Raw genomic sequence first — 12,703 nt, 5'->3', positions numbered from 1 at the left:
TTCTTAATGACAAATGTTGATATTAGAACATAACACTAAAAGGAACTCATAATAACAATCATCAGAAAATAAACATAAAAATACAACAATTTTTGCACAAAGTACTGCACCAGCATCTAAGACATAGGTCTCATCTCAGGAAGTTCGTGACCCTTACTGTTGCAACCACAGGCCACAAAAGCCACCTGTATTTACTTTACTGTAAAGAAAAGGACTTTTCATTTCTGACAGTTCTCAATGACTTTGGGCATGTGCTTGACAGCTAGAAAATAAATGTGGATAGAGAGAAACTCAAAATTCTCCCTAACGATTTGTAGTTTCTTAAAAAACCGAGAGCTCAGACCACTGTCTCTTTCTGTTCTTTGCATCAAATACTCAAATCACAAACAGCATATACATTATTTTAAAATTCTGTAATTTAACCATAAGCAATGGGACTTAGTTTAGTGGGATTTTATGGCCCACCGAGTCTTGAAACTTAAAACTGTTCATATTTCTAACCATTTATGTTCAATGTTCTGAAAGTGGTTTAGTCACATGATTCTTTCTGGCAGTTTTATTGTGTATGTGTGGTTGTACTGAGGTTAGTTTCTTTTTGTTTTTTTTTTTTTTTTAATTTCAGTCTCAAGAATTATTTGGTTCCAGGAAATATAGCACATAACATAGGCATACAGTTCTTTTATAAAATGTGTATATTTATTCACAGTCCCTAAACATGATCTAATTATGTTACAATAAACTACCATTTGTCAACTTATCATACAGCTGTAATGCACAGAACTGTTTTAAACAGCATTCAGCTTTATGAAGCAGTTCCGACAAGGTCATCAAGTCACTGGAATATGAAGCTTCTTTCATTTGAATGCCTGCAATTGTACCAAGCATATACAGGTGGACTTATTCAGCAATAACAACCATTGCTCTATTCTCAAAACAGTCTATGACTCCCAATATTTTTAAGAGATATGAATTTATTTCTAAAATAACATAATAACTATCAAAGCCAGTATATTTCCATTAAGTTCAGTTTATACTATTTTGCCTCAATATAATACTTTTTAAACTATACATAAGGAAGCCTTGAAATTAATACATATACTATCTGTCTTGTGTAAATAGTAAAATACTTGACCTATTTTTATTAAATGATTTCATAACCTAAAATTTGGGGTTAAACTCTGGTAGAATCTAGATATAGATAACAGAAAATATTAACTTTATTTTTATATAAAAGTTTCCTCAGACGACAATATTCTCCTGTCAGGAATCTTTTGATCACATATTTAGATAAATTTGTTATTGGGGTGCCTGGGTGGCTTAGTCGGTTAAGCGTCCGACTTTCGCTTGGGTCATGATCTCGCGGTTCGTGGGTTCGAGCCCCGCGTCGGGCTCTGTGCTGACTGCCAGCTCAGAGCCTGGAGCCTGTTTCAGTCTGTGACTCCCTCTCTCTCTGACCCTCCCCTGCTCACGCTGTCTCTCTCTCTCTCTCTCCTAGAAATAAATAAAACATTAAAAATTTTGTTATTTTATTTTTTATTTTATTTTATTTTATTTTATAGGTTTATTTATTTTGGGGAAAGAGAGAAAGAGAAAGAGAGAACAAGTGGAGAAGAGGCAAAGAGAGAGTTTATTTATTTATTTTGGGGAGAGAGAGAGAATCCCAAGAAGGCTCCACACTCAGCCCCACGCAGGCTTGACTCATGAACAGCAAGATCATAACCTGAGCCAAAGTCAGATGCTTAACTGAGTCACCCAGGTATCCCAGATTTGTTGTTTTTTTAAAAAATGTCTAAATTTCACTGCTTGTGAAATACTTTGAGAACTATTTAGTGTGACTGAGTTGGTAATTTTAAACAAACAAGGTTGCCCTGGTTCAGTCTTATCATTATCCTTGATTTTCAGAAAGAATAGCAACCGTGTCCTATATTTTAGGTCAAAGTACAGGAAATTACAATGATAAAAGTATTCAAAACTAAAACAATGGAAAAATGTAGCTTGAAACTTTTAGTCAACACAATTAAAGGAAAAGAAATGCATGAGAAATAAGTTGAAGTCAATGGTTAATATATCTCTGTGCATACATGTATATGGAATATTCCAACAGGCTTTTACAAAGAAGGTTTCTTATTTGCTATTGTTCAGTTCTCTATATTTGAAGATATGAGAATAAAAAAAGTTTAATCCAGAGAAACACACAGTCCTATGAAGCAACAGTCACTCTCTAGTGCATAATAAATAAATCACAAAGAAAATAGCAAAAAATTCTTCACTACAGAAAAGTCAGGACCAATCACAAGGACAAATAAGATATTCACATGCAGGGAGCAGGTAAACTAATGAAAGTTATAATAGAGAAATCAACTTCCAAAATTGGGATTAAGCTCAATTGTATACAAATGCCTAATAAGAGTCAATCACAGAGGTGGGCTGATGTGAAATAGAGTGAGCAAAGTTCTTTTGCTGACTAGTTATTAATTATGTCACAAATGTCATTTATTAAGCAATAGTAGTAGTCCTAGAGTTACAGATACTTCTGTTTTAGATATATACCTGTGACCAATATTAACTGCACTTGAACACAAAAGGGGAAAACTTCAAAATGCACTTAATGAACTCTGAAGAAAGTGTTTCCAATTTTGTGAATGGAAATGTATTTAAAACACTGTGTTTTTTGCCTGTCATATCTTCTCAGTGGCACTTCTAGACAATTCTGAAAGGAAACTAAGTATAGAGGAGAATGTTGAGATACAATGGTATTCCGAAATTACATTAATCATCCATGTCGGTAAGAACCAGGAAATTCTAAATTAAGATTGATATGCCTATGCCTTTAGGCATATCCTCAGGCTCAAGACCTATTTCCTCTTTAAAGTTCTGTGCCTTGTTTTCTCAAGCATAGGACAGCTAACTCATCCAATAAAAGGGGAAACAAGGAATTAACTTTCCAAACAGGTCAAAGACTGAAAATACACACAATGTTATCTCTAGCACTATATTATATAACACGTGCATATACAAAACAGGTTTTAGAAGAAAGGCCAGGAGAGTTCTATTTTAAAAAAAAGTTTGCCAAATGATTTTGCAATAAATAAAATCAGACACAAGTAAAGCCTAGAATTAAGGAAAAATCTCATCTTGATTATATAGTATAAGTTAAAGAGATCTGGAATCACCTTTTGAGTCAAAGTATGAAAGCTTGCTAAAATATTATTCGAAGTTTTCTATTGGAAATATACAATTAATTATGCATTCTTATGTATTTTTTTAAGATATTGGTTTTCCTTCTGCTTCCAAATTTTATCCTTTTTGTGTTAAAATAATAAATGTAGACAAATATTTCTACTAATCTGACAGAAACCTAGTAAAAAGCTGCTTTACAACTTCAACATTATTAAGCTGCAATACTGTAAAAAAGGAAGGTGAAGATTTTTTAATGTTTATTTATTTTTGAGAGAGAGACAGTGTGAGCAGGGGAGGGTAAGAGAGAGAAGGAGACAGAATCTGAAGCAGGGTCCAGACTTCAAGCTGTCAGCACAGAGCCCAACCTGGGGTTCGAACTCATGAACTGCAAGATCACGATCTGAGCCGAAGCAGGACGCTTAACTCACAGAGCCACCCAAGTACCCCAGAAGACAAAGTTTTTGAAATGATAACAATGGATGCTTTGTAACTGTTATAAGAATTTAACTGATAAAGTACTCAAATTTTTAATCCTCTATAATTAAATCATAAATCATCCCTCTTTGGACCTGTATTCAAAACAGCAATTTTGTGACAGCTGAACATAGTAAATAAATATAATATAAATGAGGACATTTTTAGTAAAATTATAAGTGTATAAAATAAGGTACATACCATCATCTGCGTCAGTAACATTAAACACAAGAACAGTAGATCCTAGAGGTAGATTCTCCATTAAAGATGTGCTATATGAATTTAAGCTGAAAATAGGTGGGTTATCATTTACATCTAGTACATTAAAATAAACTCTAATGGTAGTAAATTGTCCCCCACCATCTTCAGCTCGAACAGTGAGGATATAATATTGCTGTGCTTCATAATCTAATACTCGAGTCAAATTAAAGACTCCAGTAACTGGATTCAGGAAAAATATGCCATCTTCATCATCTTCATTCACAATATATGTAATTTCTCCATTCACACCAGAGTCATCATCTGTAGCTAAAATAGCTGCTACCAATGAACCTATCAAAAAATAAATTAATTAGACTAAAATCAATGAGATAAGGTATTACTACTACACTATAAGCAGACACCAACAAATTTTATTTATACAGTAAAACATTTTAACTAGAGAATCACTATGAAAATACAGTAAACACAATATTCTGCAGATTTCTCCATTAACACTGATGCCAACCTTCCCAAATATTAATAAAATGTATAACATATTAAATTCTCAGGAAATTTTATGTTGCAGTGTAAATGTTCTGGAGAAATAATACTACTTCTGACATTATTTTTATGCTTGGCACTACCAATTCATGAACATATTGGTGACTGCAATGACTTCTATTGGGGCCCATTGATAGTATTAGGAAGTGAGGGGTCCCAAGCAATAATTCAGACGTATGCTCAGGGGACATCATTTGATAGCTCATGTGGTCATTGCTGGAATTAAGGCAGAAATAAACGTGATGATAATTTCATGAAAGATGTGCACAACTCCTGTTGGGGAGGAAAGGGGAAACTGCAGTGAGAAGTAGTCTATAAATATTTAATTTCCTTGTCAAGTGAGTTTCCGTAACATATGCCTTATTACGCAGAATCATTCCAAATGTAATTCAGAATAAAATTTCAATTTTAGATGAGAATTTCCAATAATGGAAATGAAGCATACACACACTGAAAATATGGATATTTAGTACTCAAACTCAACAATCACAACATAATATGTTCAAAGAGGCAAGGCGACAATTCAGTATTGAGATTCCACTAACACTTATTGAGTACATGTGATTTCCCAAGCCCCGTGTTAGCATACTATGATTTATTCTCTAAATTAACCTTTGCGATAATTCTAACAGGAATTATTATATCCCATTTTACAGAACTCGAAATTAAAGCTAAAAGAAATGAACTAACTTGCTCTGGGCCACACAGGTTTTAAATGTTAGAGCCAGTATTCACAGGTTTTCATGTGCTTTTCTTTGTGCTTTGTACACGTAGCACTATAACCATGTCAGACACTTTTATAGCATCCATTTACTTTAATTTTTGCAACCAAGTAAAATATGTTAAAATTAAAGATGCAGTCCTGTCCTGAGAATGTGTTTCTGAAGTACATTAATTCAGAATGGATGCAGAAGTAGCAAAGAACAACATATTGTATGATCAGCATCTTAGAAGTCAGCATTTGAAAATAATATTACACATAAAATGTTTAAGTGGGCTGTAAAATATCACAGAGTAGAAGGTGGAAAAATAATATCAAAACAGTCATTACCAGAAAATTAACTACTCATCAAAAATACTTTCAGAAACAGAAATATTTGTAATTAGTAATCAGATGAATTGTTAACCTCATTTACTCTCCAAAGTCTAGTAATTCTCGGGAACTATATGAAAGAAGGTTAATTAAAAGACTAAAATATCTAGCACATACATTTTTATGCCTAGCAGTATATGATAAAAACTAGTTACTTAATTAAGAGCAGTCAATACACAGCCCATAACTGTAGTCAAAAGTGACCTTGGCAAAATACACTTAAGGATGTGCCACCTACCTGGGGTTGTGTCTTCTGGGATGTCAAAAGAGTACACAGGTCTGGAGAACTTGGGTGTGTGATCATTCACATCACTGACAGTGATATTAATTCTCATATCTGAGGACTGAAGGCCATCATCTGCCCGAACCAGCAAGGAATATTTGGAACGGCGTTCCCTGTCCAACCGCTTGGTTGCTATCAGATCTCCAGATTCAGGGTCAATGCGGAAACTGTCATCAGCTCCACTAATGATAGTGTATGTGACCAGAGCATTCGCACCCTAAGAAAAAGACCCATATCTGAAAGTGTTAGAAGTAGAGCAGTAAGAGCATTATTCCTTATGTTGAATATATATTTGACAAAGTAAAGTTCCGGGCTTTCCTTTATAAGATATTAAAAGATTTCAAAAGATAACAAGCCAAAGTAGTGGATTACATAGTGTTTTGCCACCTACCCATTAAGTAGCTCAGAAAATCTCAGCCATCAGTATAAGATACATATTTTTTAACTCATAAAATTTACACATAGAAAAGAATCAAGTTGTTGCTACAGAAAATACAAATGAGACTACTACTACTAACCGCATTGCTAAAGGCTTGCTCTTTGCCAGGCACTGTGACAGCTCTATGTATGCATTATCTCACTTCAATTCACAACTCCATGAGGTGCCATTTCACAAATGAAGACAGTGGATTCTGAGATGCTAGGTTACTTACATAGAGTCACACTGCATGAGTTAGCATGGATTTCAAGATCAACTCTATCTGACTCTGAGCTCATGATCATTCTGATTCAGCATGAGAAGGTAATTAAATGCAGCAAGTGCTAAATGATGGTGGCGTTAAATAAGCACTGTAAGAACTAAGAAGAGAGAGGGATTACTTTGAATTGATTTCTTTAGAAAAAATAATAATGCAGAATGTGTATGGACTGAATTGGGGTTTGTAGAATGGCTTTTTTTTTTTTTTTTAAAGCAAAGACTAAGGGAACATTTGAGTTTAAGCGAAAGTGCAGAGGAAAGGAAAATGATGTGTTTGGCTTACTCATTGTTAAACAGTTTGTTAGAGGAAAGAGTTTAAATGAAGAATAGAAGAAGGTCAACCAAATTGTTAGGTTATGGGTATATTTTGGAGTATCTCAATTGCAACACAAATTGGTTTGAATTTTATGGCCAAGAAAACACTAGTCTTGCTTTAATTGGAAGCAATCTTTCAAGGCTCTTGATAATGTGGGAGGGAATAGAGTGGGAAGAGGCCAGAGAAAGGGAAAGAGTAAGGAGAGTTTGGGCTCAAAGACTGGGGCTTCATTTTCTCAAGGCGAAACCTTCTACAGTCTGTACTCTTTGCAGGTACCAAGTTCATGTTCTGTAAAATGAGAGCAGGTGATTTCTTGTGTTCTCTTAGATCTTTGAGCTGTGGCCCTCCAAACTTGAACTATAAGCTAGAAATTTGGCAGAGGACTTGAAAAAGTTGAGAAAAGCAGAACATTCATGAAGTGTTCACTAAGTGCTAAACACGGCCCTAAGCACATCACTTGATGGGCACTAAATGAGGTTAAAGGGAAGGTTTCAAGAAAGAGTAGATATTAGAAAAGTCCAAAATAAAGANATAATTATAATATAATTTAATTATAATAATTAAAATACTACATTGAATATTATATACTGCACTGGTTGAGATCTCATGTTTTGGGGGTTGAATCTCTGCTCCACCACTGCCATATAGGGCTATTGTGAACATTAAATGAGTTAATACATGTAAAACACCTAGAATGATCCTTCAGAAAGCATATGACACTGATAGCTGTTTTCACTGTTCCTGTTTTTATATAATGGATTAAGTTCATTTGATGACTGAGATACCTGTAAATGAGTACTTTAAATGAAAATACAACTGAGTTGCTATATACTGCAGGGAAAATATGTTTTCTCATTTCCTATAATACATAATTATTAAGTTTTGATGCTGAATAGTTAGTGTCAGAATTGTTGACTTCAAAAATTATTTTTTGACTTAAATATACTTACATAAAATAAATATCCTTTTCACAACTATTAAACTCTAGAAATTTATTTATCAAAATATCCAGTCTAAGAACTCCCAAGAAAGATATTGGGAAGACCCGAAATTTAAAATGTGTAGACTAAATAAATGTCTGGCATGGTAGGAGATCATGGCACCCACAGTTTCCATACATCTTTTCCTCCACAGATTAGATGTGTTTTATCCTTCATGGTCAAACACCCAAGGGTATAATTTCTGTAAGTCAAAGGCAAAAACATTCTTTCACAATATATGTTTAGTGGCATTTGCAATATTTTTGTACTCCATTCTTGAACCCAATCTTAAAATTTAGTAAAGTGAATGCCTCAAAGCACCTTCTAATTTGGTAATGAAATAGCTGAGTTTAACACAATACCACGTGTATCTTGTATATTCAGGTGTACATGGAGTATCTAACATATTTATTATAATTGTATGGTTCAATAAAAACATTCAATAAGAATTTTAGACTTCTAAACTGACCACATTCTGTACTATTTATTCTGTTTCACTAAGAGTTCCATTATTCTAGTAAAGCAATCCAGGTATGAAAACAGTTATATTCAATTCTGACCTATTACAATGGTAAGTATTTGGAAATTAGGGGAAAGAAAAGAAATAAAAACATATTTAAAGCTATTACACAAATGGTTTGAAATTTAGATATGTCCTGTCTACATAATGACTGTCACAATTAGTACTCCTAAAGTTATGACAATTCTTCTGAACAGAAGCAAACGCATCAAATTTTGTTGATACAACAATCTTTTTATACTCAAAATCAGCTGATGCAGTGAATTAATAGTTCTAGTGAATGTCTGAAAATGTCTGGCCAAGAGTAATGATTTAATTAGGTCTTTTGAAGAGTCAATTTATTTAATATCCAAAATATGCAGTATCAGCAATACCACAAAAACAAATATCGTATTTCAGTTGCAGTGCAGTGGAAATAATGCTAGTTAAAAACATTCTACTCTCCTGAGGAACCACAGCGACAAAAGCACGTGGAAGGAATTCTAAAAGTAAATAGATATAAATTGCAAATGCATTTCACAACCTTAAGGAGTATTTTCAAATACAAGTATGGTACTCTGAAACAAAGCTTGAGTATCCTGGCCCATTACAAGCATAATAATTCTGTTTATAAAAGGAAATGAGAGACTGACAAAGTCATGTGCTTCTGAAAGATGTGTATCTTGGGCCAACATATGTTTCAAATGATATTTAAATGAAGTTCAACATGTACATGTTGCTTCCTAAAACTGATTCCTTTACCCAGGCCTTATTAGAGTTTCTCTAACATACAAATACCTAGATGTTTGATTTAGTCTTTAAAGATTTGTGGATAAATAATAATGTATCGACACATAGTTTGTTAATATATGTGTATGTACATATATGTATATATATATTTCAAATTCAAGTAAGAGGAAAAAGCTGAGAGTAAAGTAGAAAAGAGAATGAAGGTTTATCTAAAAGCATTAGTATTAATTTATTGCAAGCCACTCAAAAAAAGAAACAGCCAAAGTTTCTGAATGCCAGGGAAAGGTGAGGGGTCCCTTCTGTCTGGTTTAGGGTCAAAGAAATGTTGATTCCTCATGTCATGAGTTGAAACAGTCAGTAATCATTTAAAAGCTCCTAAAACTTTTAAGAAAAAAATATATTCAAAATGGAAAGCAACCTCATGAGCTTAATCTTAAAAAGCAGTTTTACAATAATGTCCCCCTTTCTATTAAGGTTGTCGGTAAGCCTACTTCCTCCCTTCCATCTTCTCCTGCCTTTCCCTCCCCCATCAAGAGATCTGATTACAAAGTACTTGGTGACTTTATGCCTTCAGGCACACCACACTTTGCACGAATTGTCAATTGTCAGCGTCTCTACTTCCCCCTGAATTTCAAACAAATCTCCCTGGTCTATTTCTTCTGTACAGCCTTACACTTTCCTCTCCCTTTAACTGCACACCTGGTCTTACCCCAAATGCACTTTTACATATCTTAGATATCATCATCTTACATAGCAGTAGCTTTTAATACTAGGGTGTCTAAGTGATAACACCTGCATGGTTACTTACATTTTTTTTTTTTACTTAAAAAATAAAGTCAACAGAAATAAAACAAAAGTGCATTAAAATAAATTTTGATATAAATACCTAGAGACATAAAGACCTTCCCAGCTTTCCTCAGATCTCATTATAAATATAAACATATCTCAAAAGATAAACTTGAAGGCAAGTATGTGCGCATGCACACAAATGCACAGAAAACCTAGATGGAGAAAAATAAACTAGCAGACGGCACTTTATTTGTAGTAAACCTTATCTGTCATAACTTGAAAAAAATAGAGAGGGCTATAAAATTATAACATCATGAACATAATAGTATTGTTGTCTCTTTCAAATAATCCGTTCTTAAGAGAACAGCAAATCCCATTAGAATATATGTTTATTATTGGCATGATAATTGCATTACTTTTTGAATAAACCACTTGATATAAAGGAAGTTTATGCCATTCCTATAGAAAGAATAACCAATAAGAATCATTACAGTTACAATTATTTAATGTGATTGTCTTAATCAATTGCATGGGTACTTCTAAAAATTTTTTTTATTAATGTTTATTAACTTTTGAGAGAGAGAGAGAGAGAGAGAGAGAAAGGGAGAGAGAGACAGAATCTGAAGCAGGCTCCAGGCTCTGAACTGTCAGCACAGAGCCTGATGTGGGGCTCAACCCTCAAACCATGAGATCATGGCCTGAGCTGAAGTCTGACACTTAACCTACTGAGATACCAGGTGCCTCATGGGTGCTTTTTTTTTTTTAATGTTTTTCTTTTTCTTTATTATTTTGTTTGGTTCTTCACATATTTTTTTTTCTCTTTTGATTTTTATTTAAATTCCAGTTAGTTAACACACAGTGTAATATTAGTTTCATGTGCACAATTCAGTAATTCAAACTTCCCTACATCACCCAGTGCTTATCACAATATGTACACTCCTTAATCCCCATCATCTACTTCACCCATCTTCCCACCTACCTCCCCTCTGGCAACCATCAGTTTGTTCTCTGTAGTTGAGTCTGTTTCTTGGTTTTCCTTTCTCTTTTTTCCCCCCATGATCATTTTTTTCCCTTAATTCTACATATAATTGAAATCATATGGTATTTGTCTTTCTCTGACTGACTTATTTTGCTTAGCATAATACCCTCTAGCTCTACCCAGGTCATTCCAAATGGCAAGATTTCATTCTTTTTATGGCTGAGTAATATTTCATTGTGTATTATGTAAACACACACACATGCACGCACGCACACACACACACACACACACCTTCTTTGTCCATTCAACAGTTGATGGACATTAGGGGTCTTTCCATAATTTGACTATTGCTGCTATAAACATTGGGGTGCATGTATCCCTTTGAATTAGTATTTTTGTATTCTTTAGGTAAATAGCTAGTAGTGCAATTGCTGGACCATAGGTTTACTACTTTTCTAAATAAGAGTGAATCAAATTATATATGATTTGAGCTATCCAAATATATATTATCAAGAGCTTTTAGAAAATAAAGTATTTACTAAATAATAGCTGATATATCATAGCTATAAATAATATAGTCACATAACTTTTAAGGTAGCTAAAATTAGGGGGAAAAAAACTTAATTGTTAAAAAGGATATAGCAGGCCCAAAACAGAGTCCCTTGTGCTAAGCCCCATATTAACAAGCCAAGACTTAATACCTAACCTATTTGTAGTTTCAACTCCTTGAAAAATTTATCTCTTAACCAGTCAACATGGAATTACCTGGTAGGGATAGTGAGATAATCCACCCAATAGATCCTTTCTGTTCCCCTCAGGAGGGTGACCTTGCCTAAACAATACACTTTGATAATAATTTCCTGGCCTTCTCTTGGCCAATCAGCAGTAATGTCTTCTAATTATTGTTGGTATGTTAAAAATCACATGTTTGTCTTGTTTTGTGCAAATAAAGATCATTGTTAACAGGGATCTCAGAGGCCAAAAAGCTGAAAAAATAGGTGGGCATGGGTCAAACACTTAAAAGCTATTGTATATGCTTACCACCTAAATCAAAGACTCCTCTGTTAGAATAAGTTGGTCATGGAATGAGTTAGAATGACACTAGGCCACCTTCCAATCTCAAGCAAAGTTCCATGTAATGAGGTACACTGTAAAATGCCGCACAGTCACCAACCCAGAACCACATGCCTTTTAGGTATGAGTTTGGCTCTATACCCCAAAACTTAACTGAAAAAAGTAATTATAATAACATGGATGCCTAAACTCTAAAGAGTTTCTGCTACTTTCTGGCACACCTGGTTATTTTATGTCTAAGAACTATGATCCTGGCAGAAATAACCATCTACAAAACAGCAAAATTTTCTTAGGTTTGTTTTGTGTTCTGAGAACTTGGCTTGGTATCTGTCAGCCTGGGGCCCCCAAAATATGATGCAGCAGATAAGTGAGTCACACCCAATTAGCAGCTAGATATCCCTGGACAGAAAATGTTGGTTAAACCCCCTTTGCAGCTAGTGTCCCACCAAACTGCTGCCAGCCCTCAAAGTAATTATAACCTAGAATTACAGTGGCCATTATAAGGAATGTTCCAATTAGGTAAGATCATTTAAGAAGTGCATTTAAAAACCAGGACTCCCAAATCAAAGAAATAGAATGGACTAGCTCTTTTAATTGGTATACAGAAAACCTCCAAAAGTCTTCAAAACTCCAAAAGAGCTTTATTACAAGATTTGTTGCAAAAGGTTAATGATAAATTCAAGATATAAAGGTACCCAAAAACAAAACAAAACAAAGATAAATGCGGTTGATGTCTCACTGCTTCCTTCTATCCTCCTTTATTTAGTACTCATTCTAGTAATCCTCTGTCTGAATTCCCTTTATATGACCATAAGCAAAAAGTCTGC

At 34.1% G+C, this 12,703-nt stretch overlaps 1 protein-coding gene across 1 annotated transcript in view; it reads right to left on the bottom strand.

The window, feature by feature from the left end:
- The window catches only part of FAT4 (FAT atypical cadherin 4), a 176,446-nt gene that overhangs the window by 78,415 nt on the left and 85,328 nt on the right, over window positions 1–12,703 (bottom strand). The window contains exons 3-4 of the mRNA XM_077770904.1: window positions 5,748–6,009; window positions 3,856–4,206 (exon numbers count right to left, since the gene is read on the bottom strand). Of these exons, the coding sequence (XP_077627030.1) occupies window positions 3,856–4,206; window positions 5,748–6,009 (613 nt within the window). The remainder of the gene's footprint in view (window positions 1–3,855; window positions 4,207–5,747; window positions 6,010–12,703) is intronic.

Source organism: Crocuta crocuta, unplaced genomic scaffold, assembly GCF_008692635.1.
Source record: "Crocuta crocuta isolate KB4526 unplaced genomic scaffold, BGI_CrCroc_1.0 scaffold331, whole genome shotgun sequence".
NCBI classification, from domain to species: domain Eukaryota; kingdom Metazoa; phylum Chordata; class Mammalia; order Carnivora; family Hyaenidae; genus Crocuta; species Crocuta crocuta.
This window is presented reverse-complemented; position numbering and strand designations above follow the sequence as displayed.